Source organism: Ahaetulla prasina, chromosome 8 (assembly GCF_028640845.1).
Source record: "Ahaetulla prasina isolate Xishuangbanna chromosome 8, ASM2864084v1, whole genome shotgun sequence".
NCBI classification, from domain to species: Eukaryota; Metazoa; Chordata; class Lepidosauria; order Squamata; family Colubridae; genus Ahaetulla; species Ahaetulla prasina.
In genome coordinates this window covers 28,804,866-28,817,685 of record NC_080546.1, presented here as the reverse complement: position 1 = coordinate 28,817,685, position 12,820 = coordinate 28,804,866, and the positions used below count along the sequence as shown (strand labels likewise).

The 12,820-nt window shown below is 37.3% G+C and overlaps 1 protein-coding gene across 1 annotated transcript in view; it reads left to right on the top strand.

Moving 5' to 3' along the window:
* Positions 1 to 12,820, top strand: part of COL25A1 (collagen type XXV alpha 1 chain) — a 151,845-nt gene that overhangs the window by 64,995 nt on the left and 74,030 nt on the right. Inside the window, exons 4-8 of the mRNA XM_058193126.1 lie at positions 3,910 to 3,981; positions 5,436 to 5,543; positions 7,395 to 7,430; positions 10,612 to 10,638; positions 12,613 to 12,657. Coding sequence (XP_058049109.1) covers positions 3,910 to 3,981; positions 5,436 to 5,543; positions 7,395 to 7,430; positions 10,612 to 10,638; positions 12,613 to 12,657 — 288 coding nt within the window. The remainder of the gene's footprint in view (positions 1 to 3,909; positions 3,982 to 5,435; positions 5,544 to 7,394; positions 7,431 to 10,611; positions 10,639 to 12,612; positions 12,658 to 12,820) is intronic.

Below are 12,820 nucleotides of genomic sequence, written 5' to 3'. Positions count from 1 at the left end.
ATCTGTCAGGGATCCTGTAATGGTCAAGTCCTGCACTTCAGGGGTGGGTTCTAAATTTTTTTACTACCGGTTCTGTGGGTGTGGCTGGAAGGGAGATGACTGAGTGGGCGTGGCCAACTTGACGTCACTCATGCACTCAGTCACATGACCCCCACCAAAACAGTGAAATTTTTTGGGACTTTTTAACACTTTTTTTGACACTTCGGCCCCATATCCAGGGCGGCATGCAGTGGAGTGGCAGTGGTCATCTCAGCTTTCCCTCCATTGCCCTTCCTGACCAAAAAGCACTGCTTCTCGCCTCTGATGGGCCTTCCCCGTGGTTGCAGCTGGAGCAGGCAAGCCAGGGGCAATGCCAATAGCAGAGTCTGGCACTTGGGGATGGCAAGGTTAGCACGCTCCCATCTCACCCTGCCTTGCACGGCCTCTGCCGGCTCAGCTGCAGCCCAGACGAGCCAAGGAACTGTGTGGAGCCTCCTGCGTGTTGCATCCCCTCCTCCCAGCCTTTGCCTGTGCCTCTGCACCATTTTTGGGCGCCCGCTTACTGGGCTGCCCCCATCCCTGTCACAGCTCCAACGGCGGCAGCTTCGGGAGGCGCTGGCAGCATGGAGGCGCGGGCGAAGGCTGGGCAGGTGCAACACATGGGAAGCTCCCCGCAGTTCCTCAGTTCGTCTGGGCTGCAGCTGAGTCCTCTGCCCTGAGCTGGCAGACGGAGGCACTCCTCCCCAGCCAGATCTTTCCGGATTTGACTTGGAGGAAAGCGCAGTTCATGGTTGCTACATTTCACTGTGCTGGATGAACAAAGAGGAAGAAACAGCCAGTGCTCTTTATGGGAAAGTGTTTGGCGCAGCACAGCAAAATTTAACAGCCATGAGTCGTTCTTTTCTCCAAGTCTCATCTGAAAAGCTCTGTGCGGAGAGAAGCTCCTGTTTCCCTCTGCCGCCCACAGCGCTTAGGGGAAAAGCACAGCTCATGGCTGTTAAATTTCACTGTGCTGCACCAAACGCTTTCCTAGATGAGCCGAGGAACTGCGGAGAACCTCCATGCCGTTTTCGGGCGCCCAGCTTACAGGGCTGCCCCAGTCCCGGTCACAGCTCCAACGGTGGCAGCTTCGGGAGATACTGGTGCCACGGAGGCACAGGCAAAGGCTGGGAGGGGAGTGCAAACGTGGGGGGCTGAGCCCGCTTCCCTTCGCCTCCCCACACTTGTTTACCCATCCCAGAGAGCTCGGGCTACACAGAGGATCTGGCCGCCTTCCTCACCGGTGTGAAGTCTTCCATCTTCGGCTGTTGCGAAGAAGCGGCAGCTCCGGGTGCACCATGCCCGCTTCATTCTCTTTGAGAGCAGCTTTGCAAAGCGAACGAAGTGGGTGTGGCGCACCTGCAGCTGCCGCTTCTTCGCAACAGCCAAGGACCTCTTCCGCTTGGAGCTCCAAGCTGTGGGGAGGGAGGGGTTAGCTGAAACACTGGCAGCTTCAGGTGGGGGCTCCTTCCCTTAGTGGTTTGTTTGTTTTACCTCGTCTACGCGGCTATGCCGACTTCCTCCTTAAAAGCTGCTCCGCGCCTTTTGATCTTTCCCGGGTGCAGAGAAAAGGGACCCTGTGAAGGGACTGAGATTGCTGATGAACTTGGAAGCTGAGAGGCTTCTTTTCCATCCAGCCATTGGCGCAGGGCGCAAAAAAGACCTCCGGTTGCTGCTGCCATCTTTGCACATGTGCAGCTTTCTTTTCACCAGCTGAAGGACTTTTCGGCACCTGTGGCCAGGCAGCTGAGAGGCTTCTTGGATGCGTCGGGTGGGCGACCAAGCAGTGACTGGGGAACCGGTTCGGGGGCATGGCTAGGCTGCCTGTACTACTGGTTCGGAGAACTAGTCCCTAAAGTTAGTACCTATTTGGTAGAACCGGACAGAACCGGTAGGAACCCACCACTGCTGCACTTGGCAAATATTTGAAGTAATTCTACAAAATTTGTTGTGTTCTATAATTCTACAAGTGTCTGCTTAAATTTCTATTTCATAATATACAGATAGATAGAAGGTATAGTAGAAGCCATCCAAACTGAAAACAAATTCTTAATCATTTGAAAGTACCATAATGTATTTGGAAGAACTAATACTTTTTAAAACTCCTATAACTATTTACTTGGGTGTTATATTCCTTTTGTAGGCATTACTTCCACAATGATATGCATAGGATTTGTCTGGAAATGTACTGTATGTACATTTATTTGTTTGTTTTTCTCCTGAATAGTTAGATGGTTGGTTGTTTAAAAACAGTATACTCAACAAATAAGTGTGAAATTTATCCCTTTTAAAAATCGATTTATCCTTCCCCCCTATCTTCAAAAACAGTACTGGAAAGTTGGAAGAAATCCGATGTACATATCTTCTCTTGCATCTGATAATATTCTCTTAGTTTGTAAGGATATTAAATTTTTTAATTCTGATTAATGTGAAAGATACACCTTTAACTCTTTAGTTCCAACCTAGTAAAATGTTCAGTTTAATGTACAGTATGTGTATGTTTGTGTGTCACTGGTATTTTACATGCTTTTATGTTGCATGGTAACAAAAAACAACAACAACAATGAAACTTTAAAAGATACACCATTTCTGAGTTGTTGTTCACTAGTATATATAATTTAACATTACTAAATCCACAATATAACATTATTCTGAAAAAGGTGGCCTATTTCTATAGCAGATAATAAATAAGATACTGGTATTCAAATACTTACCTTTAATAGTTTATATTTTTTGTGACCTGTTTAATCCTGGCAGCCCTTTGTATTTGTTCAAAAGAAAATAACATATTAAGATGCCACCATCTATAACAAATCTGATCATAAACCTAATTCTGTGTCTGTTGTTAAATTGCCATTCTGTGTGTGACGTTTTGTGTCGTGTTATTTTGGTACTGTGTGTGTGTATGTTCCTAGGGTCTGCCAGGCTTCCCCACAGTTGCTGCCCTTCACAGTAATCAGATCCTCACCGTCAAGGTTTGTGGCCACTACGCATCAGCCAGCCAGTCTTTCCATATCAGCATAAAGATGTCATGGATAATGATTTTGCTTTCAGAAGTTGGTCAGCCCACCTGATCATCCCTTATGATCCTTATTCCTTCATTGTTGTTGCATTGCAGAGGGATCAGCCAGAGATGCATTCAATAAAACCCAAACTTATATGTAAATAATTTTAATGGTCAAAACAGACCACTCTGCTTGAATCAGAAAGATTTTTAAAAATGTATAAAACCCTAATAATAACATTCACCATTTATTTATTTTTGTCTTGGTGGTGTTACAGTGACATGCCCTTGCATTCTTTAAAAATTAATCATCATTTTAGCTATTTAGGGCAGGGGTCTCCAACCTTGGTCCCTTTAAGACTTGTGGACTTCAGCTCCCAGAGTTCCTCAGCCAGCTTTGGGACCAAGGTTGGAGACCCCTGATCTAGGGACCAGAAGATAATTATTATGCCTCCAGTATTTAAAGGTCCTGTTGCTCCTGGCATCTTACGCTATTTGGAAAGTCTGACTGAGTCTGAACTAGTGCTTTGTCTCTTGGAATCTTTGCTCATGATGTGAAATAAAAACATTCCATTTTGATCTTCCAGATGCTGAAGAAATATTTTAAAATTGAAGTCCAATTAGGTGTTTTGAGAGCAAGTTTGTGTTACCGCTTATCTCATAACAGGACAAGACCGTGGAGGTTCTACCTCCCACCTTGTGCAACTTTGCAATAATTCTAAAACTAAGCATAGATTCTTCTGAAGGCAGAAGCACCAGTTGGAAGTTATATTTGCTATGACAAGTCTAATGTATATCTTTCTATTTCTTCTTTGGTGCCTTCTGATGTCTGTTCTTCAACTCTTTCATCTCTGCACTTCAACCTTTGACCTCACCTGCCTGATCAGATGGTGTTTCCTAAAATCAATCATGGGTTTCTTTCTGCTGATCAGCAGCTCATTAAACGCCGCCTCATTAAGGTAGTGCTTCATCTCTCTCTGAACTTTTTCCATTTTCTCGCTTGCAGCTGATTGGTGGGTTATAAGTATTGATGAAGCTTTTTTTAGAACTGTATTGCTATTAATGAAATGGAGGCTTCCTTTAAAAAAAAACCACCCAAATAAAACTTAAGGAGTTTCACTGTATAGTGCTAATTAATTTTATCAATTGCCTTGTAAGCGTTTTTATTTTTATTGGTAATTGAATAAAACAATATTGTTGAAGGAAGAGTAATTGTTAATTTAACAGTTAATTACGCAACATGATACATTGTGAAGTGGATAGATTTATGTACATCAAGTTGTTCTTGATTGTACTTATGAAAAGGCTGCTTAAAAAAGAAATTAAATAAATATTTAACTGTTTGATTTAAAAGTTCATATTTCAGCAAGAAGTCGTATTTCACTGGCCCCTTAGATGTCAATCAGTGCTCACTTGCTGAATCTCATGCATTAATTTTGTAACCTAACATAAAAGCCTCCATCTAACTCTTAATTGTTCAACCTTTACTACAACATCCAAAGAAATGTTTTTCCCCCTGCAGAAATGTATAGTATGTGTCGAATTAGGGAGCAGTAAATCTAGAAATAATCTTTTCTGTATATTTTTCAAATGCAGAACTTTCACAAGATCATTCTAGTTTGTGTCATGTTCAAATGGAGAATATTTTTTCATGAACATTCTCTGTTGGATTATTACTTGCATGTTAAAAGTGTGCTTACTTATTGTTTAAGAGGGCATTGCCTTATTATGTGTGTCCATTTTGTCACTTTCTAGTCAAGATGACTGATACAGTTTGTAAAATCGCTTCATAGGCCACAAAGAACAGTCATAATCCAACAGAAATTTAAAAAAGGATAACTGAAGCCATGTTCTTGCCTAAAAGGAGTAGCCATCAGCATCAAGTAGTCATGCACAATTAATGCCAATAAATTGTTTAGGAATTGCAGGCCTAAATCCAATTCCTTGTCTTATCTGAGAAGTAACCTTTGCTGTTAAAAAAAATATGGGAGGGAGGGACGGAGGGAGGAAAGGGAAGGAAGGAAGGAAGGAAGGAAGGAAGGAAGGAAGGAAGGAAGGAAGGAAGGAAGGAAGGAAGGAAGGAAGGAAGGGTTCAATGCTCCCTGCCAGCTTCCCACAAGGAAAGTCAATGAAGGAGCCAACAGAAAATCAAAAGTCATCCCTGCTCCTGCATCGACTGATGATCCCAGCTTCTCTGTTTAGGTAAGGTAATATCTTGAAATGATGACCCAGCATGTCACAGGTTGTCCAGTATGTGATAAATATGAGCTGTTAGTTATGCACATAGACTGACTTGTCGGTCAATTACTGTATTTTGACTTTTTTTTTGTATGCATGTCTTCTTAAACATTCTTTTTTTGTTATACTGGATTGTTTGACTATATTAACATTGGCCTTATTGATGGGTGTTCAGGGTGATCAAGGGCAAGCTGGACCCCCTGGACCCCCTGGACCCCCTGGACCAAGAGGCCCTCCTGGAGATACTGGCAAAGATGGCCCACGAGGAGTTCCTGGGGTGCCGGTGAGTCAGTCATCATAGATATTACACAGCATATGCATCATACATTAACATTAGAGATGTAGATAGACAGGAGATTAACTGATTTATGTTATTTCTGACTATCTATCTGAAAAGCAAGTATTGGATTTAGCAGAGATGATGAAGCCTTTGTTGTTTTTTTTACAAACCCTTTAATGTTTATAACCTTTTGTTGAAAAAAGAAGAAATGGCACTTTGATATTATTTTTATTCATCCCGCAAAAAATATTATAGCACGGTGATACAATAATAGAAACATATATTAAATAATAACAAGTTATTACATTAATATCTACTTTTTATTTTTTTCCTATTTTTATCATGGTTAATTGATATTTTTGTTAGTGAATAAGTATCTATGGATGCATACGCACATAGAAAAATAATTTTTAAAAACTATTCTGGTTACATTTTCTACAGATTGTAATAGTTAATTAAAATTCTCAGAACCTTGTATGCCAGAAACAACCTCATAAATTTATATTAAATTGATATAATTGATTATAATTAATTTCCATATTAAATTCATATATTTAAGATATATCTGGAAATGTTTTTCTGTGAAAAATTACATTAAGAATTTTAATATCTTTTACTTGTTAGCAGTCCAGGAAATTAGTGCTAAAGTAAATCGTATTCTGTTCTCCTGTTTTGTAAAATTAATATTCTAAGGGAATACATAAACTTAACTAGAACTATGTTAAGAGAAAGAACTTCTAGGAAGCCATTCCTACCATATTTTTATTACAGTTTTATAGTATAAGTAATTTTATGATTAGTAGACCATATCAAGAAATAATGGGTTTCAACCACAATAAAATAAGATTGAATTTGATAAGACAAAATGAAATAAAATAAGATAAAATAGAATATGACAAGATAAAATAAATTAAGATAAAAATGAAGTAAGGTGAACTAGAGGATATCTAGTTTTAGAATAAACTAATAATAAACTAAACTAATAAATAAATTAGAATAATTTAAACTAATAAATAAATTAGAATAAACTAATAATAAACTAAGGGGCGTGCATAAGGGCACAAACATGCCTACTGTTCCTGTCCTATTGTTCCCTTCATTATATCCAATTAATGTAGTTGATGCATATTTTAATTATATATATATATATTTTCTTCAAGATATGCTGTTTTATCTATGACATTTGTTTGTGTATACTGTTGTGACAAAAAGAAATTTAAAAAAAATGAATGTTCCATGAATGAATGAAAAACTGGCTATTTAGCAAAACAGAAACCAGCCAATCAGAATGATTTTACTTTATTATTTAACACCTCATTAAAAATGTGGATGCAATTAGAACACAGCAAAATCCAATTAAACAGTATAAAAATTTGATTAAACAATCTCATCTATCAGTACCCTGGAAGTGCGCCATTCCAAAGAGCCATAAAGACCTGGTTGTTCTCCCACGCCCAGGACTAGGATAGTTCAATAAAATCTGCAACATCAGAAATTTGTGTCATTTCTAGGTGCACTTGAATCTCTAGGAAATTCAAGTAAAATATAATAACTGATATTCCAAAAGTCATATGAATTATCATTTTTTCCTATATAATGAAGATAAAGTTGATGTTCAGTACATCCTGGATTAGATTATTCATTTAGTCCAATGTTCTATAATATCTTTGGGTATATGTTTAGGACATATACAAAGAAGGCATGAGTGCAGTAACCTCCCACTTCTGCCATGTAAGATCCATGAAAGCACCATATAGCCCTCACATTTAATAGTTATTAATGGACCTATGCTGAGTATCATTTTTGTCTACTTGTCTTCTTTTTAATTGTATATATCATTATTTTGTATTTAAGGGAGAACCTGGAAAACCAGGTGAACAAGGTTTGTTGGTAAGTATGTTTATATTTTCATTTTTCTGTTTGGTAGAAGATATATACTTATTACTATGATCATTGTTCATTAAATATATTTGCTCTCAAATCAGGTAGTTTCACAATGGCATACAATAACATGAAATAACATAAATATGGAAAAATCCATTAATAACAATAATAATAACAAATATGCATCCTCACTAATATAATGATACAATACAAATTCATAACAAAATACTAGAGAGTATGATCTAAAATACAGTACAGTAGAACCTCTGGTCACGAATGCTTCTGACCACGACCAAATTGAGTTTTTTTGTAAACGCCAAATTTCCTGTTGTTTACAAAAAACAGCGACCCACATATGGCCACTACATTAATTTTGCATTAATTTTGGTTAGGTTTGGGTCACAACCAAATTGGGTTGCGACCAAAGTTATGGAATGAATTATGGTCATGACCAGAGGTTCTTCTGTACAGAACAATGATAGGCCAGAAATCTTTGAAAACATTCAGGCTTCACTACCTTTCAAAAGGCCATCTGAAGGCCAGGATACTTTCTAGAGGGACCCCATTCTAAACCAAAAGTGATATAATTGAAACCAGCAATTTTTTGCCTCAAGGGAAAATGTAAAATGCTCAGGAGTTATTAGTTTTGCAAATTAATTTCAAAAAGTGATAAAACTTCTTGTTTCTGCTCATTTAAAAGGGTTAAAACAACATCTATCTATCTATCTATCTATCTATCTATCTATCTATCTATCTATCTATCTACTGTCAAATTTAGGTACTACCCATCTCATCCTTAATCTCTGAGTAGCCTTTCTGTTATACCTGAAATGTGAAACTATGTAGTGAAGAATAATGATGTTACAGATTCTTCCTCATTGTTTTTTAAAAAACATTACTTTTATTTAGCAGAACTAATTTATTAACACTTTGGACGAAACAAGAATGCAAATGTATTTATTAAATATATCAGATGAATTCTGATTTTGAATTCTGCATAAACTCCATATGTTATCAGATTTTTACTCGTGACTAATAGTCAGTGTCCTCCAGAAATCTTAGAATACAATTCTCAGAATTCATATGCTGCCTGGAATCCTGGAATTGGAGTTGTTGCCTAACATATTGTTAAGTACAAGAAGCAGGCATAGGAGTTTAGTTCAAAGCACTAAAAGTTTATTACATGTAACCTATATACCAGAATCTGATCTACTAATGATCAAGCCAAATTGGGCGTAAGGGCAACGGAATGCATGGGCGGGGTGGGTGGGTGGGTGGGGTGGACTTGGATTTCTTGTGAGAGGGTAGCTATTCCAAACTGATAACACATTTGATCCCGCCCTTGGGTTTAACCTACTCATCTCCTACACATATCAAGAGGGTGTTAAATTGTGGAACGCATACAAGAACTGCTTCTGTTTTATTGTTTTTAACCTTTTTCTATGAAAGAGGCATCTCTTCTGCTACTTGATAAAAATGGAGAGAAAAACTGCTGATTTCCAACATAAAAGCAGAATTTTCAGTCATATGATTATAAAGGGCTGTTTAATTAACAGGCACTTGAAATTTGATAACAAAGAGTTTTGTTTGATTGCGTTATCCAAGTTTAAGCTCTCACAGTGCTGAATCTGATACCTTCAGGAGACTCAGAGCACTTACTTATAAAACAGAGAACAACTGTCCCTGTTCATGTAACATTGAGTACAGGGGTGGGTTCTACTTACATTTACTACCGGTTCACATTGTGCCTGCATATACGCACTTGCTCTGCGGACGCGCGCAAGCAGAAGAATTTTGATGATGTTTGGGTCAGTGGGCGGAGCCTCCCACCAGTTTTACTACTGGTTCTATAGAACCCGTCCGAACCGAGGGCAACCCACCACTGGTTGCGTACCATTTCTTAACAGCATGTTAAATTGTTAGAACTATTATAAAATACTGCAAAAAAACCCCAAATAAACCAATAATAAAACAGAAATGCAAGAACAAATGATGTAAAATGCTAACATGCATTCTTTTAAAATGTTCCTTCCACAAAAGCTGCAAGATGTCCATGCAGCATGCTTACTAAAACTAGCATTATTCAGCTAGCCAGTTAAGTCAGTTTGCACGTGTATGAATAACTTGCATTCCTTTGTTCTCTCTAAGAGTATATAGAAAAATAAGGAGGAAAGAAAGTTATAAATAGATCATAAATGAATAAAATGCAAAGTCTTCCTGACTTGAAGTACCAAACCTCTTTTATGGCCATCTAGAGAGTTTCCAGAATATAGCTAGTGTTTGACTCAACTCACTGAGTTTCAAGTTCACAGGGCAAGGAACACATGTCAGTATGAATAAACGGTGAAATGCATTCTGAGGGTGGTTTTAATTACAGTTGGCATATCCAGTCGCAACTGCTGCAGGCAGCCTTTTTGCTGAAGAAAGACTTTTTTTAGTGTATATGATTCATTTCCCTCTGGGAACAGAAAGAAAGAAAAATATGTCCATATTATGTTATAATATTGTAATAAGAGAAAAGGTTATTTTTGGAGAGCCTACTGTATTCCAAACTCATACATCACAATGCATTATTTATTTATATATTTAATTAACGTATTTTTAATTGGGCTCCTTAGCTAGAAGAGCAATCACAACAGCCTAAATAAATCCCATTTTAAGGGACAATCCTGATTTGCAGTTTTTCACAGCTAGATGACAGGAATAGTTGACAGCAATGCTTAACACTGCAAAGTTTCCCTCTATAAGCCTTCAATGCTACACACAATACTAAGGCAAACGGTGTCCTAATTCTGTATTTAATTGACAAAAGTTCTGTTTTCTGCACCTCTGCAATCTCCATTATCATCTGATTAACAAGAAGTAAAATTTTCCTCCCCACTTTAACTGCTCACGTTTATGGTTGTAATATCTGTGCTAATCAAGTTTATAAATTGATTTTTGTTTGAACAGTGATTCTCTATAGTGTAACACAAAGAATGGATATAATAAAGAAGAAAGGTCATAATTAATATTCAGGAAGAGAAAAATACCTATTGTATTTTTATATAACACTTATGTTTTCCCTAATGTACAAAATGTCAATTGTCTTTGACTCAAGATAAACAGTTGCACAGATGCTTTTAATTAGTTATTTAAACTTAAACTATCTACATTATTATGTTAATCCCATTGTTCTCCCTTTTAGGGACCTCAGGGACCTCCAGGACAAAAGGTATAGTATACATAGCGATAAGAAAGATTTTTTTTCTGCCTAGTGCCAAGGTACAATCTACTAGCATGAAGGGCTTTCACTACTGTACCCCACATACTATAGCAACTGTTTAGTCTATAAACTCTATTTTCTCAAAATACACCACCTAAAGCAGAGGTGTAAAACTCAATTTCATTGAGGGCCGCATCAGGTTTATGTTTGACCTTAGGGGGCTGGGGTGGGCATGGCCAGCATGGGAATGGCCAACTCAATGTCACTCATGTCGGGGGCACCTGTCTTGGCCCCAGTGCTCTGCAAGTGAAAATGGGCTCCCGAGCTCTGTTTTTGGCTGCGATGGTCTCCTGTAACCCTCTGCCAGCGAAAACAGCCTTCCCGAGCTCCATGTTTTCTGGCAGAGGCACCACAGGCCGGTCCTTTACTGTTTCCAGGGCGGCGCCACGGGCCAGATCTAAGCACCCCAGGGCCAGATACAGCCTCAGGCCTTGAGTTTGACATCTCTGACCTAAAGGAAGAAGAAAAATCTCAATTCCTCACCACACAGCTTTGTTATAGAGATGAGGGCAATGTTTCCTTTCACTCTGTTAGCTAAATTTGCCGGTTAAAGAGTTATAATGTTCTGAGCTGAAGACTGGTAAAATAATGAAACCAAACCCTAAACATAGTGGGAAATACAGCTTGAATTTCGTTTGGCCTTTGAATAGATTGCTGCCATATGATGTAAGAAAAAAAAGATTCTAGGTGTTGTTGAAATATGGATTTTTGATTGCTGGCCAGTATAATTTGATTTCTATCGTAACCAGAGAACTGACTTCCTGTGAATGTTTTCAATATTATTTACATTCATCAGGATTGACAATGAAAGAGTGAATTCACAATTTATGGACTGTAGCATTGTACCAGTACCAAATACGGCAGGAATAAAAAAAAAAAGCATTTCAAATGAATTTTCTGAGGCAGCTGCCTGACAACTTAACCCCCTCTCTCGCCATCCTCAACTCAAGACAAATTGTTTTGAGCACTGTTTCTTTAAAATAAAATGTCATATTGACATTTCATAAACTGTAGGGGTTCAAGAAGGAATGAAAGGAAACTAAAATAATTGTTACTTGTAAAAAGTGAAAAACGTCTGTTTATAACTGGAAAGTGGTTATTTTCTTTTTAAAAAGATACAAAATAAAGTCATAAGCTACTATCACAATAGCATAATGTAATCAATGTGGTTTGGTTCTTTTTATTCTCTTTTCTGACTTTAAGTTTAGTTTCTATTAGATTCTATTTATAATAAAATATTGTATAATTTTAATATATTAATTATAATATAAAATTATAATAGAAATTCTTAATAAAATTATGCAGAAATGTGTCCACTTTTGGAGTGCACACTCTATAGCTATTCAATTGACAATTGTAATTAACCTTGGAATTATCATCGTAAGTCATTGTGATTGTAAATTGAGGTGATTTGACCCAATTTTTCAATATGCATTCATAGGTGTTTTTTGTTTGTTTGTTTAAGATTAGTCCTTAAAACCTTTCAACAAGTAGCATCACACTGGAGGGATAAAATAAACTTGATTTATTTTCTTTCATATTATTGTTTAAAATGGGCATATGTGTTTGAGTTCAGTATTTTATAAAAAAAGGCAAGAAGTATATTGATGAAATGATAACTATATTCAAAATTAGGGGCATTTAGTTAATACAATAAAATATGGAATATATTCTAAAACTTCGAGAAACTTTTAAATATTTAATTCACTTTTAGCACACAAAATTTGCTTCATAATTCTGAAACAGAATACACAACAATAACAAAAAAAGAATAATTCTTTATATTTAATTTAAAGAACAATGCCATTGAAAGCTGAATGTATGAATCAAGTCCCATAATTTACAAAAGATAAATATCTACAGTGAAGAATTGCATTATATGTTCGATAATTTTTCTAAATTCAGATATATGTTTCTCTTCAGGGCTCATTTGGTGCACCTGGTATTCCAGGAACAGATGGACAACGGGTAAATTATTATCATTTTAGATGTAATCCTAATCTATTTAGAAATTACTCTAACTGAATTAAATGGCTCTTACTCCCAGGATAGGATTGCAAATCCATGAAATTAAGACATTTTCTCTAACATAAAAGCAAAAAGTAGGTCAGATAGTTTGCCTTAGCCAAAA